Source organism: Ziziphus jujuba, chromosome 1 (assembly GCF_031755915.1).
Source record: "Ziziphus jujuba cultivar Dongzao chromosome 1, ASM3175591v1".
Lineage (NCBI taxonomy): Eukaryota > Viridiplantae > Streptophyta > Magnoliopsida > Rosales > Rhamnaceae > Ziziphus > Ziziphus jujuba.
In genome coordinates, this window is record NC_083379.1 from 42,143,568 (window position 1) to 42,164,709 (window position 21,142).

The 21,142-nt window shown below is 33.0% G+C and overlaps 1 protein-coding gene across 1 annotated transcript; it reads right to left on the reverse strand.

Moving 5' to 3' along the window:
- Positions 1-1,571: 1,571 nt before the first annotated feature.
- LOC132800510 (uncharacterized) lies at positions 1,572-2,627 on the reverse strand. Its single transcript, XM_060814409.1, has 3 exons — positions 2,460-2,627; positions 2,298-2,378; positions 1,572-1,799 (listed from the first exon to the last, which is right to left on the reverse strand). The coding sequence occupies exons 1-3, from the start codon at positions 2,625-2,627 to the stop codon at positions 1,572-1,574; spliced, it is 477 nt and encodes a 158-aa protein (XP_060670392.1).
- Between the last annotated feature and the right edge of the window lie 18,515 nt (positions 2,628-21,142).

Consider the following 21,142-nt stretch of genomic DNA (forward strand, 5'->3'; position numbering starts at 1 on the left):
TTGCACAGCATGTTGGAGGGTATCGTTTGAACCCCTGATACAAGTGCATATTTCATAATATATTTTGAATTTAAAATATTATTTGGCCTCGTACTATTCTATCTATTCATAACCTGATTTTCTAACATTATACTTAGTTGCTTTTATTATCATTACTATTATTAATATTATTCTCATTATTAATATTACAATTATTATTTATCAGAATTATGTTTACAATTATTTTCATTATTACTGATATTATCATCATCATTATGATTATTATTATTATTTTTATTATTATTGCCATTATTTATTTTTATTTTTATTATTTTTATTATTTCTATTATTATTATTAGCATATGATATATCCAGACAAGTACCACAGCCTACGGGCAAGAAAGATAGCCATTGGGCAAGTATAATAGTCCTTGGACAAGTGGTAGTCTTTAGGCAGGTGAGATAGTCCTTGGGACAGCTGTGATTATGTGATAGTTTTTGGACAAGTGATTATCTTCGAGTAAATATGACAGATGATATTAGTACTAGTTTTATCATGAAAACGATTGCTATTATTATTGTTGTTGTTGATGTGATGATTGTTTTACTTTTCTTCTTATATTACGCATCGGTATATGTTGTAACACAATATTTGAAATGTAGTTGAAATGTACGGCAATCAGTGGGCGGTGTAGGCGGACGTGAATGATTAAAGGTATAATTGGTTGTTTATTTAGTTGATTATTCCTATTGCATATATATACGTATGTGTTTTATATAAATTGTTATTGAAGTGCTGCCACTGTGGAAATTATTGTAGTAAGGTAGGAGGGATAAGGTGGTACCATATAGGAGTGTAATTTTGTGCAGGTAAATTTTGTGGTAAGTCCTTCCCTTAGTGGAAATGCTGTCGAATTTTCCATTGGAAGGTTCAGTGGTGTTCCCTGGGATCAGGGCTTGTCCAGGGTTTTGGTGAGGGGTCTTGGACGGGTCCTGACAAATAAGTATTGGCATTTATGGTGTAAATGGTGATGTTGGCATCTTGTTGCCACACACCACCGGGCGGGTTAACTGCAATTTGGAATGTCATTGATGCTGTTATAGTAGCTGTTACCATGAGAGATCCACTCCTATCTTTTACCTAATTAACATTGTACTTACCTATGTACCTCATGCATTTTCTCCAACAACTTGCATATGATGATTCCTTTGTAGGATAGTAAATAACATCCTTACCATTATCATCATGTTTTTGTGTGAGATCCTTCATCGGTTGGAAAGGGGAACGAAGCATGGCTTATAAGCGTGTGGATACCTTTTCCTTCAAGACACATTTTAAACCCGTGAGGGGCTAGGAGGGCCTTGGGCCTGAACCCGGTGAACCCAAAGCGGATAATATCTTGATGCGGGTGGTCTGGGCCGTTACAGATGGTATCAGAGCCAGTACCCGGATCGGTGTGCCAGCGAGGATGCTGGGCCCCAAGGGGATAGGATTGTGAGATCCCACATCGGTTGGAAAGGGGAACGAAGCATGTGGATACCTTTTCCCTTTAAGACGCATTTTAAACCCGTGAGGGGCTAGGTAGCTGGGGCTAGGAGGGCCTTAGGCCTGAACTCGGTGAACCCAAAGCGGACAATATCTTGATGCGGGTGGTCTGGGCCGTTACATTTTGTGTTTGGGGATCCAGTGCATCCTGAAGAATATTGAGGATTTTGATGCTTTTGAAGTCCTTCGGAATTTCCTCTATCATTCCAAAGGCTATCAACCCCATTCTGTTCAAGCTACTCACCCCCGTTTTCACTTCAGGTATTGAAACTAACTATTTTATTGTTTGCACACGACAATCATGCCATTAATATTTTATGTCCCATGTCGATCGATCTCTAGCTAGCTAAATATATCTTTTATACAAATAAAAATAAAATTATTTTAAATATAAATGATGAATGGGACTCTTAATTAGCACCTGTCAAATAAACATATGATAATATAAGGCAACAAGTTATATTATTATTTAAATTTCATAGAATATAAGTTCAGTTATTCGATTCCCAACTCACCTATCAATACTTATAATGTAGAGATTTCTTGTCCTAATATATATTTGATTGTCGAATATTTATGTTCATGAATCTTGGTTAGATGTTATTTATACGTATATACTTTATCAAGAATTGATATATTAGTATAAAAACCCTTGCTGTACGTGCAGATTTATACTTTTTGCTTTCAAATTTTTAGTGACCTTTGTTGTGCATAGATTATATATATATATATATATTAATTAATTGCAGAGCCGGTGGATATGTATGTATACCTTAATTTGCTTTAGCATCACAGCCAAGTGCAAAATGGTGTTGCCATATTCCTTATCTTTGGAGTTGATGAGCTCATCATTCTGAATGTCACCCTCTAATATTCATCCAACCAACACTTTTAAAGCCTTCAACTGGTTGTATTGAACACACAGGTGCAACACCGTTTCTCCTTCATTAAGCTTCTCTTGAATCGACTTTGGTTCTACACTGATAAGCATTTCTATCACTTTGACACGTCCTCTCATGGCAACGTAGTGAAGACGGATTTTTCCATCTTCATCTCTAACCAAGCACATATCTTTGTTCACTTCTATTAGTGCCTTCACCATCTATGTGTGGCCCTTGGTGGAAGCCAAGTGAGAAGGTGATCGCTTGAGCAAATCCAGCTCCTCGGTAAGTTTTGGGTTCTGAGCAACAAGTTGTTTGGTGAAATTTAAGTGGCCAAGTGAAGCTAATATGTGAAGAGGAGTTTTGTAACACCCCGTCACAAAGTACATTGGAATTTTTGCATGTTGACCGAGGTTGACCGTTGACCGAGGTTGACCGTTGACCGAGTTGGTTAAAATTTTGACTTTTTGTTTTAGTTAGAATTTTGCATTGGAAGGGGTACTGTTGTAGAGTACACATCGATCCAAGTTCATAGACTAGTAGTACATAAAAAATGAAGCTACCGTTTGAAAGTTACGAAGAAGACAAGTTGAGGTCCAAACTGTCCAAGGGGTGTCGGAGTTGACTTTTTGTTCATGCAAAGTTGAGCTTTGACTCATGCATGGTTGTGAAGTACTCGTCGATATGAGTTCATAGACTAGTGGTACGTCCGATTTGGACATGTGGTTTGAAAGTTATGGCATGCAAAGTTTTAATACATTTTGACTTGAGTGAACAGTATTTGCCACGTGTCGTATTTTAGCCAATCCGTGAGTGAGCAGTGTCACCCATGGGTGGCTTTTATTTTGGCCAAAACACATGTGGGCCAGGGGGAAGAGAGAGAAAGAGGGGATGAGAGAGAGAGAGAGGGGAGAGACCACCACCACTGGCCACCACCATTGACCGCCATCTGGTCAGTTCCCACCTACATGCACCACCCCACCTTGATGCCCACCTGAAAACCGGATGGCCAGCCAAAAATTAAGGCCAACCGACCTCCGACGTGCCCAGATTTGAGGTTTTTCCGATGGTGGTGCCGATTCCTTCAAACCCAGATTTCTTTCCATTCTGACCTCCATTTGCCTTACTGTCAGTCCCATCCGTTCACCCATTCTTTGATCTACCTGTCCTCTAAAAATCATGACCAATGGCCACCGGACGCGCCGTCGGCGGTGATGGTTTCCAATGACCATGGTGGCTTTTCTAAAAACCTTGATTCCGGCGAGTTTCCAATCACACCGCCCATCCTTTTCCATTAATTTCGACCCCTTGAACCGAGATCTGAGGTCGATTTCCTCCAACTCGCAGCAATTTGTGAGATCCGGGGATCCGAAACCTAAAACCTTCCCAATAAGATTCCGGCCACCTCGGGTATAATCTCCAAAAAGTAAGGATCAATCCTTAATCCTCATGTTGTAGGCTTCATTTCGGTATATTATTTGTGAATTTTAATTACCGTTTGTGTTAGCTCCCTCGGATACCGTGTGTTGTTTATCTGAATAAAATATTAATATATTTGATCTTGTGTAATGTTGATATTTTAAGAGCACATGTGAATTGTAGGATCGATCCTATGGAGGATCTTGGTTGAATTGTGGGCTCGAGGTGAGTGACCCACCTTCAAAATTATTTTGGGATGTTAAAATATATATATTTTGTGTTAATTGGTTATTTGAAAAATATGTTTTATGTGTTGAATATTTAGTAAATTTATATTTGGAATTGATGCCAAAATTGAATGAATTATAATTATTTGTGCATCAATAAATATTTTGATTTCAAGAATTTTATGGATATGGGATTTTGTTAATAATTGTTAAATTTTATTGTTGGAATATTGTGTAATTAGAAATGCCTTCATGTGAATTTTAATATATGTTTAATATTTGAAGAAATTTCCATTTAATTTTACAATGCCAAATTATGATGGTTTTAATATATGTGATGTTGCCAAAAATATATGTGAGATTTTAAGGGAATTATGGTTTAAGGTTTTTAATAAATCATTGTTGAGTTTGATGTTGATTTTATGATGCATGATAAATGCGTTCTCATGATTTGAAGGTTGTATGAATTTTCATGTAGTTTTAATATTATTTTTAACATAGTGGTTTTAATGATTCAAGAAAAATATTGGTTTAAATTAAGGTGACTTCAAAATATATATTTATGCACTTGAAATATTATTTGATTGATTTTATGATTTGGAAAAAATTATATATCTATTATTGATGGATTTAGGCTAGTGATATTAAAGAAAAATGTGGGATTGTGAATTTGAAAAGTGGTATGATTCCCACAGTGAGTTTTGGAAAAACGTGTTATTTTAAAAATTATTTAGTAATTGATTTTAGATGCACTCATATAGTACTGGTGTTCTGTACTGTATATGTGAATTAGCGTGCAAGTTGTAATGTCTCCCGTGAGTTGCCATCGGACGAAGGACAGGCAAGTTTAATATTGGTCATAGCCGCCCCCCTCCATAGCCGGGATGACGGTTTAAGCACCGGCGTTGTCGGAATGCCGAAGCGACCGTATGCAAGTTTCTCTCTTTAACCTCCCGCTAGACAGTGCTCGGGACGCTGAGTATCGTAGGGCATCACTGATATATAGTGTGGTGGTTCAAGTATTATTTTTCAGATTTAAAATTCAAATCCTAAAGTTTTAAAGTCGTCTTTGAATTAAATGTATTTAACCTGTTTTATCACCTATTTTTAATTAGTATTTTCTAAAATGTATTTATTCATATTTTATGTCACTTATTTTAAATCAATGTTTTTAAAATGCATCTTGCCATATTTTTATTATATAGATTGGTTGAATATTTCAAAATGAATTTTATAATATTTTTTACCACTTATTGTACATGATTGTTTGTAATTATTTAAATTATATTTTTGACACTGGTTATTTTGATTTATTAAATCAAATTTTACGAATTATATATTGAATTTCACTTTTATGTTATTTTTTTTAATGCAAGTATTTTAAATTATTTTATTATATTTTATTCGTATTTGGATTATTTAATTATTTATTAAATTAATTATTCCTTGATTTTTGGTGTATAAAAGATTGGGTTTTGTGAAAATGTTTTAAAAGGGGAACCTTTCCAACAGAGTGAATGGTGAGGGTTTTGAGGAAAAATATTATGTCCCATTAATTATTATCTATTTATTTATTTATTCTTAATTAATCAAGTGTACTATGATTATTATTACTATTATAATTGTATAATAAATAGGGTCACTCACTGATATGATTAGCATGTCATGTTTTTAAATTTCATTCCCCTAGACTCAGCTTAGTAGATGTTGATTGTCCAGAGGCGAGTTTGATGTCTTGGTTCGCCGCCGAAAGTCCTATAGGCTTTTCCTTCCTTTTCTTTCTATCCTGTATTATTTCTTTTCATCTTTTGTTGTATTAAATTTCATATTCAATTGTATTGATAAAGCTCTGTATACTGTTTTAGACATTTATATTTAATTATGTAATGATTCCTTGCTATTCATTTGAAGTGCTGCAAATTTGTGGAATTAAATTGTAGTAAGGTGGGAAGAATAAAGTGATGTATATAGAAGTGTGTTTTCAGTGCAGGAAATTTATGGTAAGTCCAACCCTTAGGGGAAGGTCTATCGAATTTTCCATTAGAGGGTCCAGTAGGGTTTTCCTAGAATCAGGGCTTGTCTAGAGTTCCCGTGAAGGATCTTGGACGGATCCTGACAGTTTCACCTAAAGAGTTGAGTGATATCTTGCTGAGAATTAGAGGGTCTTCCTTCATTAATGAATTCAAGCTAGCTGTACATCCTTCTGCTGATGCCTCGTAGAGTCTTACCATTCTATCATCTCCATCACGTATTGTTATTTCCATTGTTCTTTTCTTTTGTATACAACTCAATCAGACTGCAACGGTGTATAGTACATATCTAAAACTCCCAAGTTTTCTTCTTCATCAAGAAAAACAGGAAAACAAAATTTATAAAAGACCCCAAAATGTGTGCATATATCATAAAATAAAAGTTAAGGTACTAGCCGGGGGTGGGGGTGTGGTGACAAACAAAGAAAGAAGTTCAAAATATTAAGGATGTTCAAGCGAAGTTGAATGGTGTATCATATACAACAATATTAATATCTACTATATATAAACTTTAGTCTACATATTGGTACCTTAATTAGAATGCTAGCTTCATAACTACATGCGCGCTGTCTGGGGTTTGGAGAACAGTCAATGTGCCCACATAATTGCTTATTAAATCAACTTGATGCATTGCTGATATATATAGATGAAGTTTCTTAGTTGTAGAAGATAAGTCGTGTTTTGCATGGTTTGGATGCTCATGCCATAGAATAAGCATTTTTAAATAGAAAAAAGAAAAAGAAAAAAAAAAGAGTTAATAAGCATATAAGATGCTTAACTTTTCCTTTACGAAAGCACACACATACGTCAATTACTTTGGACTACAATTTGTACCCACTTTAACCAAAACCCATAATTTAAGGAGCACTGTAATATTTCTTCTTTAGGAAAAGATTACAAAACACAATATAATACCCATCCTATGGTCCATATAGAAAAAGGTAAAGTAACAGACCCATGGTCCTGATGGAAAAAAATAATAATAATAGAGCATTTCCAATGATAGATGTGACAGTCCAGACTATTCGCATATGATCCAGCTCTCAAGATTTTAAAAGATCTATCAAGAAAAAGATATCCACATGTTTCTGAGCCATGTTTCGTTATCTTTTACAACCGATGTGGGACTTCACAATAAATATAAATTGTTATCTATATAATAATTGAAAATGATAATATCTATTATAACAAAAAAATTGACAATGATAATATCTAGGTGATATAAATATCTAGTCAATTTAAAATTTGTTCTTCCGTTATACTATACAACAAAGACTATTAGTGATATTAAAGAAAACTTACAATATTTTATAAGGTTCCTGAAAATAAAAATTTACCTTGACCACATCCAAGCCATATCACGTAAATATTTATTTTAAATATTATCATTGTAAAGCAATTTTTCAATACAATGCCAATATTTTTTTTTTATGGCATGCTAAATTTTATAATTCACATATTCTCATTGAAGATGTTCTTAATGTTCATTATAAATGTGTATTACTATAATTTTTTTCATTACTAATTATTCAATTAAATGTAATTACTATTTTGTAATGGAGAAAGTATTATATGTAATAATTAAGTTATATCATCTGTATAAATTTTAATTATCATGTGTAATGTAAATTCAATTATTTTTAATCATGTACAATGTTATATATAATAAAATAAAATATGTAAATCATACATTAAATATTATTACATGTTTGAAGAAGAGTAATTTATGACACTACCTATGTAACGGTTCCATATAAAAGTTCTTTGCTGCAATGTAACTACTCTACTTGTTATTCAAGGCCACCTAGGCGCAAATTTCATTTCCTAACTGAAACTGCACATATTCTTAATACTGTAAATCTTTCCAACTTCCATGTATCTTTATCTTATAGATGTACGTTTTGATCCTTTCAATGTGGTTTGGAGAACCCACATCAGTGTCATCAAAATTCATGAAATCCCATAAGCACTTTTTCTTTTGTTCCTCTTTCCTTTCTTTCCACGTCTAATCCCAAACAAAAGAAATGAGGGATTCCGTAAATATTTTTCTTTTTTTGGTATTAATTACTGCATTGCTCAGTAAGCCTCAAAAGAGAGTACACAAGCAGACCACTTCCTAAAATATCCGCAGATAAGGCCTTTCTGAGGTATTCCGTAAAGTTGTACCTAAAAACCTCATACTAATGATATCTTATGCGAAACAAAGGAAGACAAAAATGTGGAAATAGACACAGAAAAGTGCTCAGTACAAGTGTTTTTTATTTTATATTTTTTTTATTTTATGGGGTAATAAGTTCTCAGTACAAGTTACTAATACTATGAGAACATTTACTATTTTAATTTAGTTTTGAGAATAATCTTACATGAATTCGTCATGTTCAATTCAATTATTTATATTTTGATTTCTGGTTCTGAAAACAATTTCTTTTAACTCAGTTTTTATGGTCTTGTACTCGGATGGTTGATAGCTTCCTCTTTTGTGGCTTTATAATGGAGAAGATTTTTTTTTTAATTTTAATTTTTTTTTAAGTATCAAAATATATTTCTTTGGTAATAGGATTAATATATATATATATATGTATATATAGTGTTTGGCACGCTAAATGGAGAAAGGAAAGTTTGTCCCAAATAGTGTGTGATGTTAGCATTTTCTTGGGATATGTAAATCCCACTTTCGTAAATAGTCTGAAAAAACACCGGATAAGGTTGTTTAAAATTAAAAAATTAAAAATTAAAAAAAAAAAAAAAAAAAAGAGTAACCCAACGGGGAAGCACGGATAATCTACATCCACCGACCGGTAGCAAAGTTATAAGAATCGATGTTCTAGTGAATGTGAATGTTTAAAATATAAAAAATATTTATGAAAATATTTTAAAATTATTAAATATTAATATATTTATAAAGAAAAAATGAAAATTTATAGAAAAATAAAAAATTTTCATTAAAATTTTAATATTAATTTATTTAATATAAGTTAATCATAAAAATTGAAAAAACCATTAAATGTATATCAATTTTTTTTAATTAACAGAATTATAGAAGGTGCAAATGGATATAAATATATTATTATTGATAAAAAAATATATGAAAAAAATAATATATATATATATAGTAAAATTATTTATTAATTAAAATATATAATATAATTATTATAATTATATTATGATATATGAGTATTATCTCAATACCATATAGAGTTCTTTGGTAGTTGAAAACTAATTGTTTTATTTTTTTATTCTCATTTATAGATATGTAATACAAAAAAGTAATAATCAAAATACTATATTTTTTAATAATTAATTTAGGTTAAGATAAAGTATTCTATCTTACAAACTTAATAAAATATCAATAATATTTTTAAATTTTTTTTCTCACAAAACATTAAATTTACTGGATATTTCCGAAAATTTGAATAAAAATTTTTAAAATATTAATTGATATTATGGAAATTTTGACTAAAATATGAAAAAATTAATATGGATATATATATAAATGGACAATTTCGAAAAAAATATCAAAAATTTTTAAAATATTTTAAACTTTTCAATTTGGAACATAATTTTTTTATTGATTTATTGAATAAATAAAAATTTTAAAAAATATATGAAAAAAATTATAGATATTTTAAACTATGATTGACAGCACCCATCTTTTCCCTTTCTCTTTTGAATTTTCCTATCCATGAAATTATATATATATATATATATATATAGTAGTTTTAAAGTACAGACCGATTCACATGCGGACAACATTTAAGTCGATCGGTTTTATTGTATATACTGTGTATATATACACAGCAAAAATTAATTTTTTTCTAAAAAAAATAGACTTAAATGTGATTCACATGCGGACCGATTCATACTGTAATATATATATATATATATAATCAAAATTCTAAATCCTGTTTTATTAAAAATTAATAATAAATCTTTTCATATCTGAGTGTTTTTCCCCTAAATAATAATATATATTTTATTTTATCTTTGTCATCCTCTTTTTGTGGAGCATCATTTTTTATTTATTTATTATTATTTTTTTTTTGCTCCTTCCATTTTTCCTTCTTCTTCTTCTTCATTTTTATTATTTTAAATTTCTTTTATCCTTTTTTTATTTGTTTTTACAGTCAGTTTTTAGTTTAGTGTTTTTTTTTTTTTTTTTTTTGTTTTTGGTGATCTACTTTTCTTTTATTTTCTTTCTTTCATATTTGCTTTTTTCTTTTTTTTTTCTTCGCTTTATAGTTGTTTTTTCTCCCTTTTTTTATTTTTATTTTTTATCTTTTCTTGTTCAACTCGCTTGCATTAGCTTTGAGTTATTTTATTATATTTCTTTTTTTCTTAGCAACATAGCAATTATTTAATTTTTTTTTATGTCTATATACAATTTTGATATTATAATAAGTTAATTAGATAAAAGTTTTAAGAAATTATTAGATAAAGGACTTACCTAGTTTAAATCATTTTGCTTAACTAAATAATCAATATATTATATGATAAATTATATTTATTTTATTAATTATTATGAAAGATAGTCCAATCTATTAGCACCAAAGATAAGGCTTAATTAATTTTTATCCCATTCTATCTTATCTACTCCAATCTGAAATAATAATTGTGTTTTGTCCTAAATATTAAATGGATGCAGTGGTTTTACCACGCGACCAAGTCTAGGAATGCTTATAATGGAGAAGATATGAAGTTGAATGTTAGGATCATGATTTCTATAAATGTTTATTATTTAAATATATATTATTTGGTTCAATTTCCTTTTTTTTTTTTTTTTTTAATAAGTGTGTAGGAAAATTCTTCTATTTCTTAGCTATCATTTTTATTTATTTGATATTAGAGATGGGGATTTGAACTGACTCATTTTTTAGCCATCATTTGCTATGATGTATTTTGTGCTTAATTTTAGGGATAATTATTTAATGTATTTTTCTCTATCTAAAGGAGATAAGTGACTATGATTTAAAGAGAGAGAAAAGAAAAAAAACAAAAAAAATGGAAGAAGAAGAGGACATTGCATTTATTATGAAACCGAACTACTGATTTGATTTTTGGGGGGGCTATGTTCCTGAAGAACCTATTTTACTTTCCGTCTTATTTTTACTTTCTATGTGACTACCAGCTTGGGTGAGTGCAAAAGTTATTCACATGTTGCCTGCTGCCTAATTCTATATTTTCCGAATGTGGAATAGGGATGATTCAATGATAGTAACTTATATAATGCAGAAATATTTTTAAACTATTTGATTTTAGAGTTCTAAAAATATTTGCAGTTAAATGTATTTTAGTGGGAGAATTCGTGACTTCCTAAGAAACTTGAATAAAAAAATTAGCTAAATTATAGACAATATTAATAAAAAATAATTAAATTGAGAACAATATCAGATAATGATAAATTCATAATAAAGATGGGATGTTACATTCTACGTTTTTTATTTACAAATAAATGAGTTTTATAACCTCGTTTTAGAGAGACAAAAGGATGGAACTTCATGGTTTAAAATATGAAAAAGTAAAGTACAAGTTGATTTGTGCCGTAAAGTAAGACTTTAAAAAGTAGAATTACGCTGTAATAATTTTGTTTAGTGGAAGTTAAGATGTTGCTTGGGGAAGTTATTGGTTTTTTTAATTTTTTTTTTATGTATATTGTATGTAATTTGCTAATCTCAAATGTTAATTAGGGATAAATAATAGTTTGTTAGATATTTTAAACAATTATAAACTAAAAAAAATACAATTTAAAGTAATATTCAGTTTTATTTTTTTCTTAAATAGGGATCGTTACTCCATATATTTTGATATTAAAAATCAAATTTTGAAGTAACCAACCAAGAGAAGAAAAGGTTGAGTTCTGCCGTAATTTTGTTTAATAGATATTAACTAATTTGCTTTTGCTTTCAAAGTAGATGATGGAGAAAACTGCAACTTTGGTCAAGAGCAGTAGATATAAATTTGTCAAGGTGGCGTTAAACTATTCGCGGGAGCATTTATTATTGACCAGTACTAATAATTCTGAGGCCCATGTGTTTTCTTTTCTAATTTATTTAACTTAATATTCGGACTGAGGCCAATGTTTGTTAGGAAAAAATATTATTAGGCAAACCAGTAGAGATAAAAAGTGCATGGTACAGGGATTATGAGAATAATCACTTTAATGTTCCATATTTTTTACGGTCAATAGCTTCCTCTTTTATGGCTTTTACTGTGGGTAAAAGAATATTTGAAGTCGTTTTAGAGAGCATGAAAGTAGAACTTCATGGTTTAAAATATAAAAACAGGAAAAGTGCGAGCAGATAAAACAAGTTGATTTGTGCTGTAAAGCAAAAAATGAAAAAGTTGATCCCTGCTGTAGTTTTTGTTAATGAATTAGATACTGTTTGTTAATATATTTAATTTTTGTTTCTATCCATTAAATTGAGTATAGTTTGTTTACTTTAATTTTCTTTTGGATGATGTAGCTCAAGATAACCTAAGCCTTTTAATTTTTTGTAACATGTTGCGAGACACAGATCTCCTGTAAAATGTTGTAAGATGTTGAGAAATTTAGGTTATTCTAAGCTCCGTCTGGAGAAAAATGCTAGAAAAAAATATAAATATAATGCAAGCCTACCTCCCATCAGCTTAAGTTTTCGGGATCAGTAATATTTCAATATGATATCAGAGCCAGAAATCCAAGAGGTCTTGAGTTCGAAACTCAACAACTCCATCCAAAAAAAAAAAAAACAAATGTAAGGACCCAGAAAAAAAGCCTAAAAAAGACGGACCTACATTTGAGAGGGAGTGTTAGAGAAAAAAAATATAAATGAAATGAAAGCTCATCTCCCATCAGCTTAAGCTTTTGGGATCAGTGGTATTTCAACATGTTAGAGGAAAAAATATAAATGAAATGAAAGTCCACCTCCCATCAGTTCAAGCTTTTGGGATCAGTGGTATTTCAACATGGTATCAGAGCATTTTGTTGTGCAAAACTATATTTCCATGGAACCCCAAAACAAGAAATCATCTCATACACAAGATAAGCCACAGTTACCTGCAATCAATCAAACAGAACCCATTCTCACAGTTCAATCATTTCACCAATGCACTAGCCTAGTTTCTGTAAAGCTGGGATCAGTGGTATTTCAACATGTTCGAGAAAAAAATATAAATAAAATGAAAGCCCACCTCCCATCAGTTTAAGCTTTTGGGATCAGTGGTATTTCAATATAGTATCAGAGCATTTTGCTGTGCAAAACTATATTTCCATGGAACCCCAAAACAAGAAATCATCTCATACACAAGATAAGCCACAGTTACCTGCAATCAATCAAATAGAACCCATTCTCACAATTCAATCATTTGACCAATGCACTAGCCTAGTTTCTGTAAAGCTGAGTGTATCTAATTTTCTGCTTTGGCGGTCTCAAATATTACCATTAGTTCGAAGCCTTGGTATAAGCCATCAACTTAGCAATGTTGAACCACAAGATGAATTTTTTCAAAATGAAGAAGAGATCATTGTGATAAACCCAAATTACAATACATGGGTTAACAATGATGGACTACTCACTACATGGCTCCTAAGCACCATGACTAATGAAATTTTAAGTTTGAATGTAGGGATTGACGATGCTCATTCTCTCTGGAAATCCATTGAAGAGCCGCTCATGCTTTTAGGATTAATGGTAATTCAATATCGTATCAGAGCTAGATATCTAAGAGGTCCTGAGTTCAAAACTCAACAACTCCACCCAAAATAAAAAAATAAAACAAATGTGGACCCAAAAAGAAGTCCAAAAGAGGCGGACCTACATTTGAGAGAAGTCCAAAAGAGGCGGGCCTACATTTGATGGGGAGTGTTAGATAAAATATAAATGAAATAAAAGTCCACCTTCCATCAGCTTAAGCTTTTAGGATTAGTGGTATTTCAACATGAAGAAGTTGATGAGTATTGATATTATTCAAACAAGGCTTGCTTAACTTTTACAAGAAATGCATACATATATAAAGTACACGCTAGGATGGAATATTAATTGATTTCCTAAAACAGACGAGCTAAGGTAAAATAATGTTGCAGAGAAAACAATGAAAACGATTTATTTTATTTCTAAGAATACTGATTGACACTATCATTTCTTTCCATAGTTACTGGTTAACTCCATTAACCGTTCATTAATAACTTTTGCTGTCATTGCTTTGCTAGTGTTTATCAAAGGGTGAGCTGCATAATTGATTACTAGTTGTTGCCTTTGCTGTCATTGCTTTGCTAGTGTTTAGCAAGGGGTGAGTTGCATAATTGAGATTGATCAGCTGCATGATTGAGATTGGGCTAAGAATGAGCTTGAGATTGAGCTATTCTATCATGCCCCCTCAAGCTAGTGGGTGGAATGGAATGAACCCCAAGCTTACCTAAAAAATTGTGGAACAAGTCACTGGTCAATGGTTTTATCTGGATGTCTGCAATATGAAGGTGAGAAGGAAGAAAACGTGTGACAAGCTATCCTGTGGCAACCCGTTCCCTAACAAAGTGATAATCAATTTGGACATGCTTGGTACAACCATGGAGAACTGGATTCACTGTCATATGCAAAGCACTGAGATTGTCACAAAGAAACTGTGGAGGTTTAAGAAAAGGAACACCAATATCTCGTAAGAGGAATGTGATCCACATGAGTTCTGCAGTTGTTGAGGCCATTGCTCAATATTGTACTTCTGTAATTGATCGAGATGCAAGATTGGGATTGCTTTGAAGTTTTCTTCTTGTAATCATTGGATGACCATTGAGATTTCTGAATTTGTTTGATTGATATTGGTTGGAGAGACCTGTAAATCAATTGTTAGACTATCTTGAATACCTCTGGGATCATGAACTGAGATAAGAGGAAGATATGATTGTTTTTCATATTGGCTTGGCTATTCTGGTTGTGATTGACTGGTATGGTTTTGTTCAATGTTGGATGTAGAAGGATTAACATCTCTTTGTTGATATGAGATGCTGATTTCCAAAGAATCAGTGATAGAATGAGGACTTGTTTGTTCATTCTGTTCCTCATGCATGCTACTGGTGCTGTCGAGTTCACCAGTTCCTGGCTTATTCTACTCTTCATGCTTGCTGCTGCTGATGCTATCGGGTTCAACATTTCCTGGCTCAGTCTACTTTTCATGCTTGCTGCTGCTGGTGATGTCAGTACTGTTCATGTGGTTACTGTTTACGTCGAAACTGATCACGCAAGCACCAGTTTCTGAGTCTTTTTGTCCTTTATTTTTACTGCTGGTGCTATTGGTTTCAATAACTTCTGTATTGTTTTAATGTGATTCCGGAATGTTGTTGTTGTAAGTGGTGTCTAGAAATGAATTTCTGTTTAAAGGTATATAATTTTCATGTTTTGGAAAGCTCACAAGTTCAAGAGATTCCTGCAAAACAGTGTTAGTAATTTTGCAAAAAGGAAAACTTGATTCATCAAAACCACATGTTTGGAAATATAAACCTTTTTTGTTTATGGATAATAGCACCTATAACCTTTATGTTGAGGGCTATATCTTAAGAAAACACATGGATATGATTTCTTAGAAAATTTATGGTCACCATGATTTCTTAAGTATGGAAAGCATTTACATCCAAAGACACGTAAATGACCATAATCAGGGTGTCGTCTATATAAATGGAAGAAAGGTGAATCCTTTTGTAAAGGTTTAGAAGGTAGACGGTTGATAAGATATACAGTCGTTTGGAAAGCTTCAACCCATAGTTTTAGTGGTACATTAGCATGAAAAATCATGGTCAGTCCCATTTCAACTATGTGTCTGTGCTTTCTTTCTACTAATCCATTCTGCTCAGGTGTACCTGGATAAGAGATGTGATGGACAATTCCTTGTTCTTGCAAATGAGTTTAGAATTTTGTGGAAGTGAATTCACCTCCTTCATCACTTTGAAAGATTTTTATATGGTGATCAAACTGTTTTTCCACAATTCCTTGAAATTTGATAAAACAGTCATAGAAATCTGATTTTTTATGTAAAGGATATAACCAAGTGAATCTAGAAAATTCGTCAATAAAAATAGCATAAAACCAAAAATGTTGTGTAGACATTATAGGGGCTGGTCCCCATAAATCACAATGTATCTTATATAAAGGCATAGGTGAGAAACTATTTGAAATGCCAAAGGGAAGTTTGCAATTCTTTCCCATTTGGCAATTGTCACAAACATGAAATTTATTTTTCCAAATAGAAATACTAATATTATTTTTTTGAATGTAAATCCTTCAAGATGTTAGAGTTTGGATGCCCCATTCGTTGATGCCAAAGTTCTGAAGAAGCTTTAGTTGCATTCAAAGCTTAATGGCTTCCTTCATCCAACACATATAACTTTCCCTTTTTATGGTCCGTGGCTAGTATTTTTTTATTGCAGTCCTTAATAACAAAGCCAGAAGATGAGAATTCAAAAATGCATTTGTTATCTTGAGTCATTTGACTTATAGATAACAAATTTTTCTTTAACTGAGGAACAACCAAAATATTATTTAATTTAAGAGATCCATTTTTTGTTTTAATTTTTGTATTAGCAGTATGTGAAATTTTTAAACAATTTCCATTACCAACGAAAATTCCATCAATACTATTTTAAGGAATCAAATTAGAGACCTTACCTGCATTATTAGTCATATGTGAGGTTGCACCAGAGTTTACATAGAAATTTGGATCTGTATTGTCAGCTATATTTAATGCAGCAAGTGCTTTTGGAACCTCCTTGTTGGTATAGGAATAATCAAACCTATGCCAATAGTCTATTGCACTATGATTCGGTTTGTCACAAGTTTGGCATATGAGTTTTCCTTTAGTTTTTGCCTTTTGTTGTTTTTCCTGGTCTGTAGTAGGTTCACGTGGTTTGTGTTCAGTTTGTTTTTGTCCAACAGCTTCATTGAACCTACCAGCAGGAGTAAAACACCTTGCTCTTGAGTTGAAACGACCACCTCTGCCTCCTTGTCCATGTCCACGTTGACTGAAGAAAGCTTGATTGTGATCGAGCTCATACTTTTGTTCATCAGTTCCTATTAATTGCTCATGATTCTGAAGGGCTAAGGAAAACTGATGAAAAGATGGAAATGGAGGTTTTGAAAGCATGGCTATTTTGAATTCCTTATAATTTGGACCAAGTCCTCGGGCAAAGGAAAATACCTTATCAATGTCAGAAACAAGTACATTTATAGCAGCAAGATTATCACAAACCTGCTTGAATTTTTGTGTATATTCTTCAATGGATGATGATCCCTTTTTAAGAGATGCAAGCTTATCCTTTAGAAGACGGTCATTGTAAGATCCCATATCGGTTGAAAAGGGGAATGACGCATGCCTTATAAGAGGGTGTGAATACCTTTCCCTTGAGAGGCCTTTTAAAATAGTGCGGGTTGGGCCCAAAGCGGACAATATCTCATGCAGGTGGACTGGGCTGTTACAATTAGTATCAAAGCCAAGCCCGGATCGGTGTGCCAGCGAAGACGCTGGGTTCCAAGGGGGGTGGATTGTGAGATCCCACATCGGCTGGAAAGGGGGAACGAAGGATGCCTTATAAGAGGGTGTGGATACATTTCCCTTGAGAGGCCTTTTAAAACCGTGCGGGAGCGGACAATATCTCATGTGGGTGGACTGGACTGTTACAATGTCTTGCTTTTTTGTAGAAGGCAGCATCTGTTCTTCAATGGATTTCTAGAAAGAATGAGCATCGTCAATCCCTACATTCAAACTTAAAATTTCATTAGCCATGGTGCTTAGGAGCCATGGAGTGAGTAGTCCATCATTTTTAACCCATGTATTGTAATTTGGGTTTATCACAATGATCTCTTCTTCATTTTAAAGAAATTCTTCTAGTGGTCTAGCATTGGTAAGGTGATGGCTTATACCAAGGCTTCAAACCAGTGGTAATATTTAAGACCGCTAAAGCAGAAAATTAGATACACTCAGCTTTACAGAAACTAGGCTGGTGCATTGGTGAAAGGATTGAATTGTGAGAATGGGCTCTGTTTGATTGATTGTAGGTAGCTGTGGCTTATCTTGTGTTTGAGAGGATTTCTTGTTTTGGGTTCCCATGGAAATATAGTTTTGCATAGCACAATGAAAAACCATTGATCCCAAAAGCTTAAGCTGATGGGAGATGGGCTTTCATTTCATTTATATTTGTTTCTCTAACACTCCCCCTCAAATGTAGGCCTGCCTTTTTTGGGCTTTTTTCTGGGTCCTTACATTTGTTTTTTTTTTTTTTTTTGGGTGGAGTTGTTGAGTTTCAAACTTAGGACCTCTTGGAAGCTTTTGGGATCAATGGTATTTCAACATGGTATCAGAGCTAGAGATCCAAAAGATCTTGGTTCAAAACGCAACAACTCCACCACCGAAAAAAACAAAAAAACAAAAAAACAAATGTAAGGACCCAGAGAAGCCCAAAAAAAGCGAGCCTACATTTGAGGGGAAGTGTTAGAGAAAAATATAAATATAATAAAAGCCTATCTCCCATCAGCTTAAGCTTTTGGGATTAGTGGTATTTCAACAAAAAATGTTATATATATATATATATATATATACAGTCCGTCTATGGTGCGGACAGTCCTCATTCGGACCACAGTATTGGTGACGGTTTTTCATAGTATTGGTGATGATTTTCTAAGAAACCGTCATTAATACTATGAAAAACCATCATTAATACTGCGGTCCTCATGCAGACGGTCCTCACCATAGAATTTCCGTATATATATATATATATATATAATTAGGACTGCTATTGTGAACAAAGTCCGATATCACATGGTGGGCAACAATTATCTATATTAAATTTGCACGACTTATGTAATTTGAGAATTGTGATTGATTGTCACCTACCAAGTGATGGACGACTTTCCCAACATGCATAAGCATTTTTGTATATTTTATTGTGTAAGTTAAAGCTTGATATATATAATCAATCTGAATTCTAACATCTTAGACTTTTTAAAGATGATAATTTAAAATGATACAAAAAATGATTACAAGTGAAGAGAAATGTTGATAAAGCTTAATATATATATATATATATATATGTATAATAAACCTACATCTTAACACAAAAATTATACTAAAGTACCAAATAAATATATATATATATATGGAAATATGTACCGAATTATTTCATGACCTTTAGAATATTCCTTTCAATGGAAAAAAGAAAAAAGGAAAAAAGAAGATAGATTCAGGATTGAATGAGTCCAATGGCAATAAGAAAAGTCTTTACTCCAAAGTTAATATACAGATGACAAATCATGAGTTTAAGTGTGAGATCCTACATCGGTTGGAAAGAGGAATGAAACACTCCGTATAAGTGGATGTGGATACCTTTCCCTTGCGAGGCCTTTTAAAACCTTGAGGGCTGGATTGTAAGAGGATTCCTTAGGCCCAAAGAGGACAATATCGCATGCGGGTGGTCTAGGCTATCACAGATGGTATCAGAGCTGGACCTGGATCGGTGTGCCAGCGAGAACGCTGGGCCCCAAAGGGGGAGGACTGTGAGATCCCACATCGGTTGGAAAGGGGAACGAAACACTCTGTATAAGTGGGTGTTGATACCTTTTCCTTGCAAGGCCTTTTAAAACCTTGAGGACTAGGTTGTAAGAGGATTCTTTAGGCCCAAAGAGGACCATATCGCATGCGGGTGGTCTGGGCTGTCACATTAAGAGGCTACTCATACCACTTTTTTTAGCCAAATGAGGGAAACAAGTAATTTATTAGGCCTAAAAAATGGATTTTAAACAATTATAGGAACAATGATTTTAGTGATGATGACATTTGTTGGGACAAGCAATCTTATTGGCCAGGGAATGTTTGGCTAAAATTTTTTGTTTGACTAAATAATCAACAATGGCTCCCTTTGATCTTCAGTAACTAGATCATCATCTTTAGTTGGCTCCCCTTCGTATCTTTAAATTCTGCTACCTCATTTTCAGCATAGTCTCGAGATTGCCCACGTAGTTGACATGCTTCCAGAGTAGACATTCATTAAATTTATGTCTAGGTTAATTGCATTTGAAGCACATTAGGGGCTGGCCTCGATATAGGGATTGATTTATTTAGGATGTTGGAAAGATGGTCTAATATTTGGTCTAGGCTGTTGGTCAGCTGGTTTGATATTTAAGTTTGGCAGTTTTGGTTTGTCATTGTAGAAATCTAAAAGACGTTTCCATTTTATGGGAGCTCGAGGAGTGCTTCTTTGTAGCTGTCTTTCAGCTTTGGTGGCAACGTTAATGGCATCATCCAAATTGTTCATTTTAGCCAGTTTAAGCCTATCTTTAATTGGCAAACTCAAGCCAATGAGGTATTTAGTTACTAGCTGTTCTTTATTCTCATTCAGATTATTTATAGCACTAAGGCTGCAGAACTTAGTAGTATAAGATTCCACACTTTTGCTACCTTGCTTGTAGTTGTGGTACTTTTGGAATACGATTCTGCTATAGTCTCGAGGTAAGAGCTTGGCCCTTAGCAATTTTCTCATCTTAGGCTAAGTCTGAATTACATTTTCCCTTTCTCTCAGCCTATTACAATCTAGTTGATCCCACCATGCTGTAGCTCCTCCTTCGAATCTATGGGTAGCCACTTTAACCTTCTTCTCCTCTGAGACATAGGTAGATTTAAAGAAGGCCTCAACGGTAGCCAGTCAATCTAGAAATTCCTTAATGCCCAATTGTCTATCAAAATATTGAATATCCATCTTGTATTTAAATTCAGAGTGTTGGTTGTTAGCATTTTACCTGTGTGGTTCCCTATACGTGGTTGATAAAAGGTCTGACCACCATTCACATCCAGTTCTTCTTTGGAGCTCGAATCAGGAATGAATTGTCTCTAATTTCATCATTGCCATGGAATCTAAGCAAAAGATGGTGGTTGTGAAGTTGGGATTTGGTGGCAATTTGGAGTTGGGGTCTTAGCTAGATCTAGACCTTGCTAAGTGGTTTGTGGTGAAGTTTGATGGTTCTACAATGTCAGGGAGTGAGTGTGAAGGTTGATTTGAGCTTGCAACCCATTGGCCATCGAAAACATAGTTGTCCCATTGGTGATAAT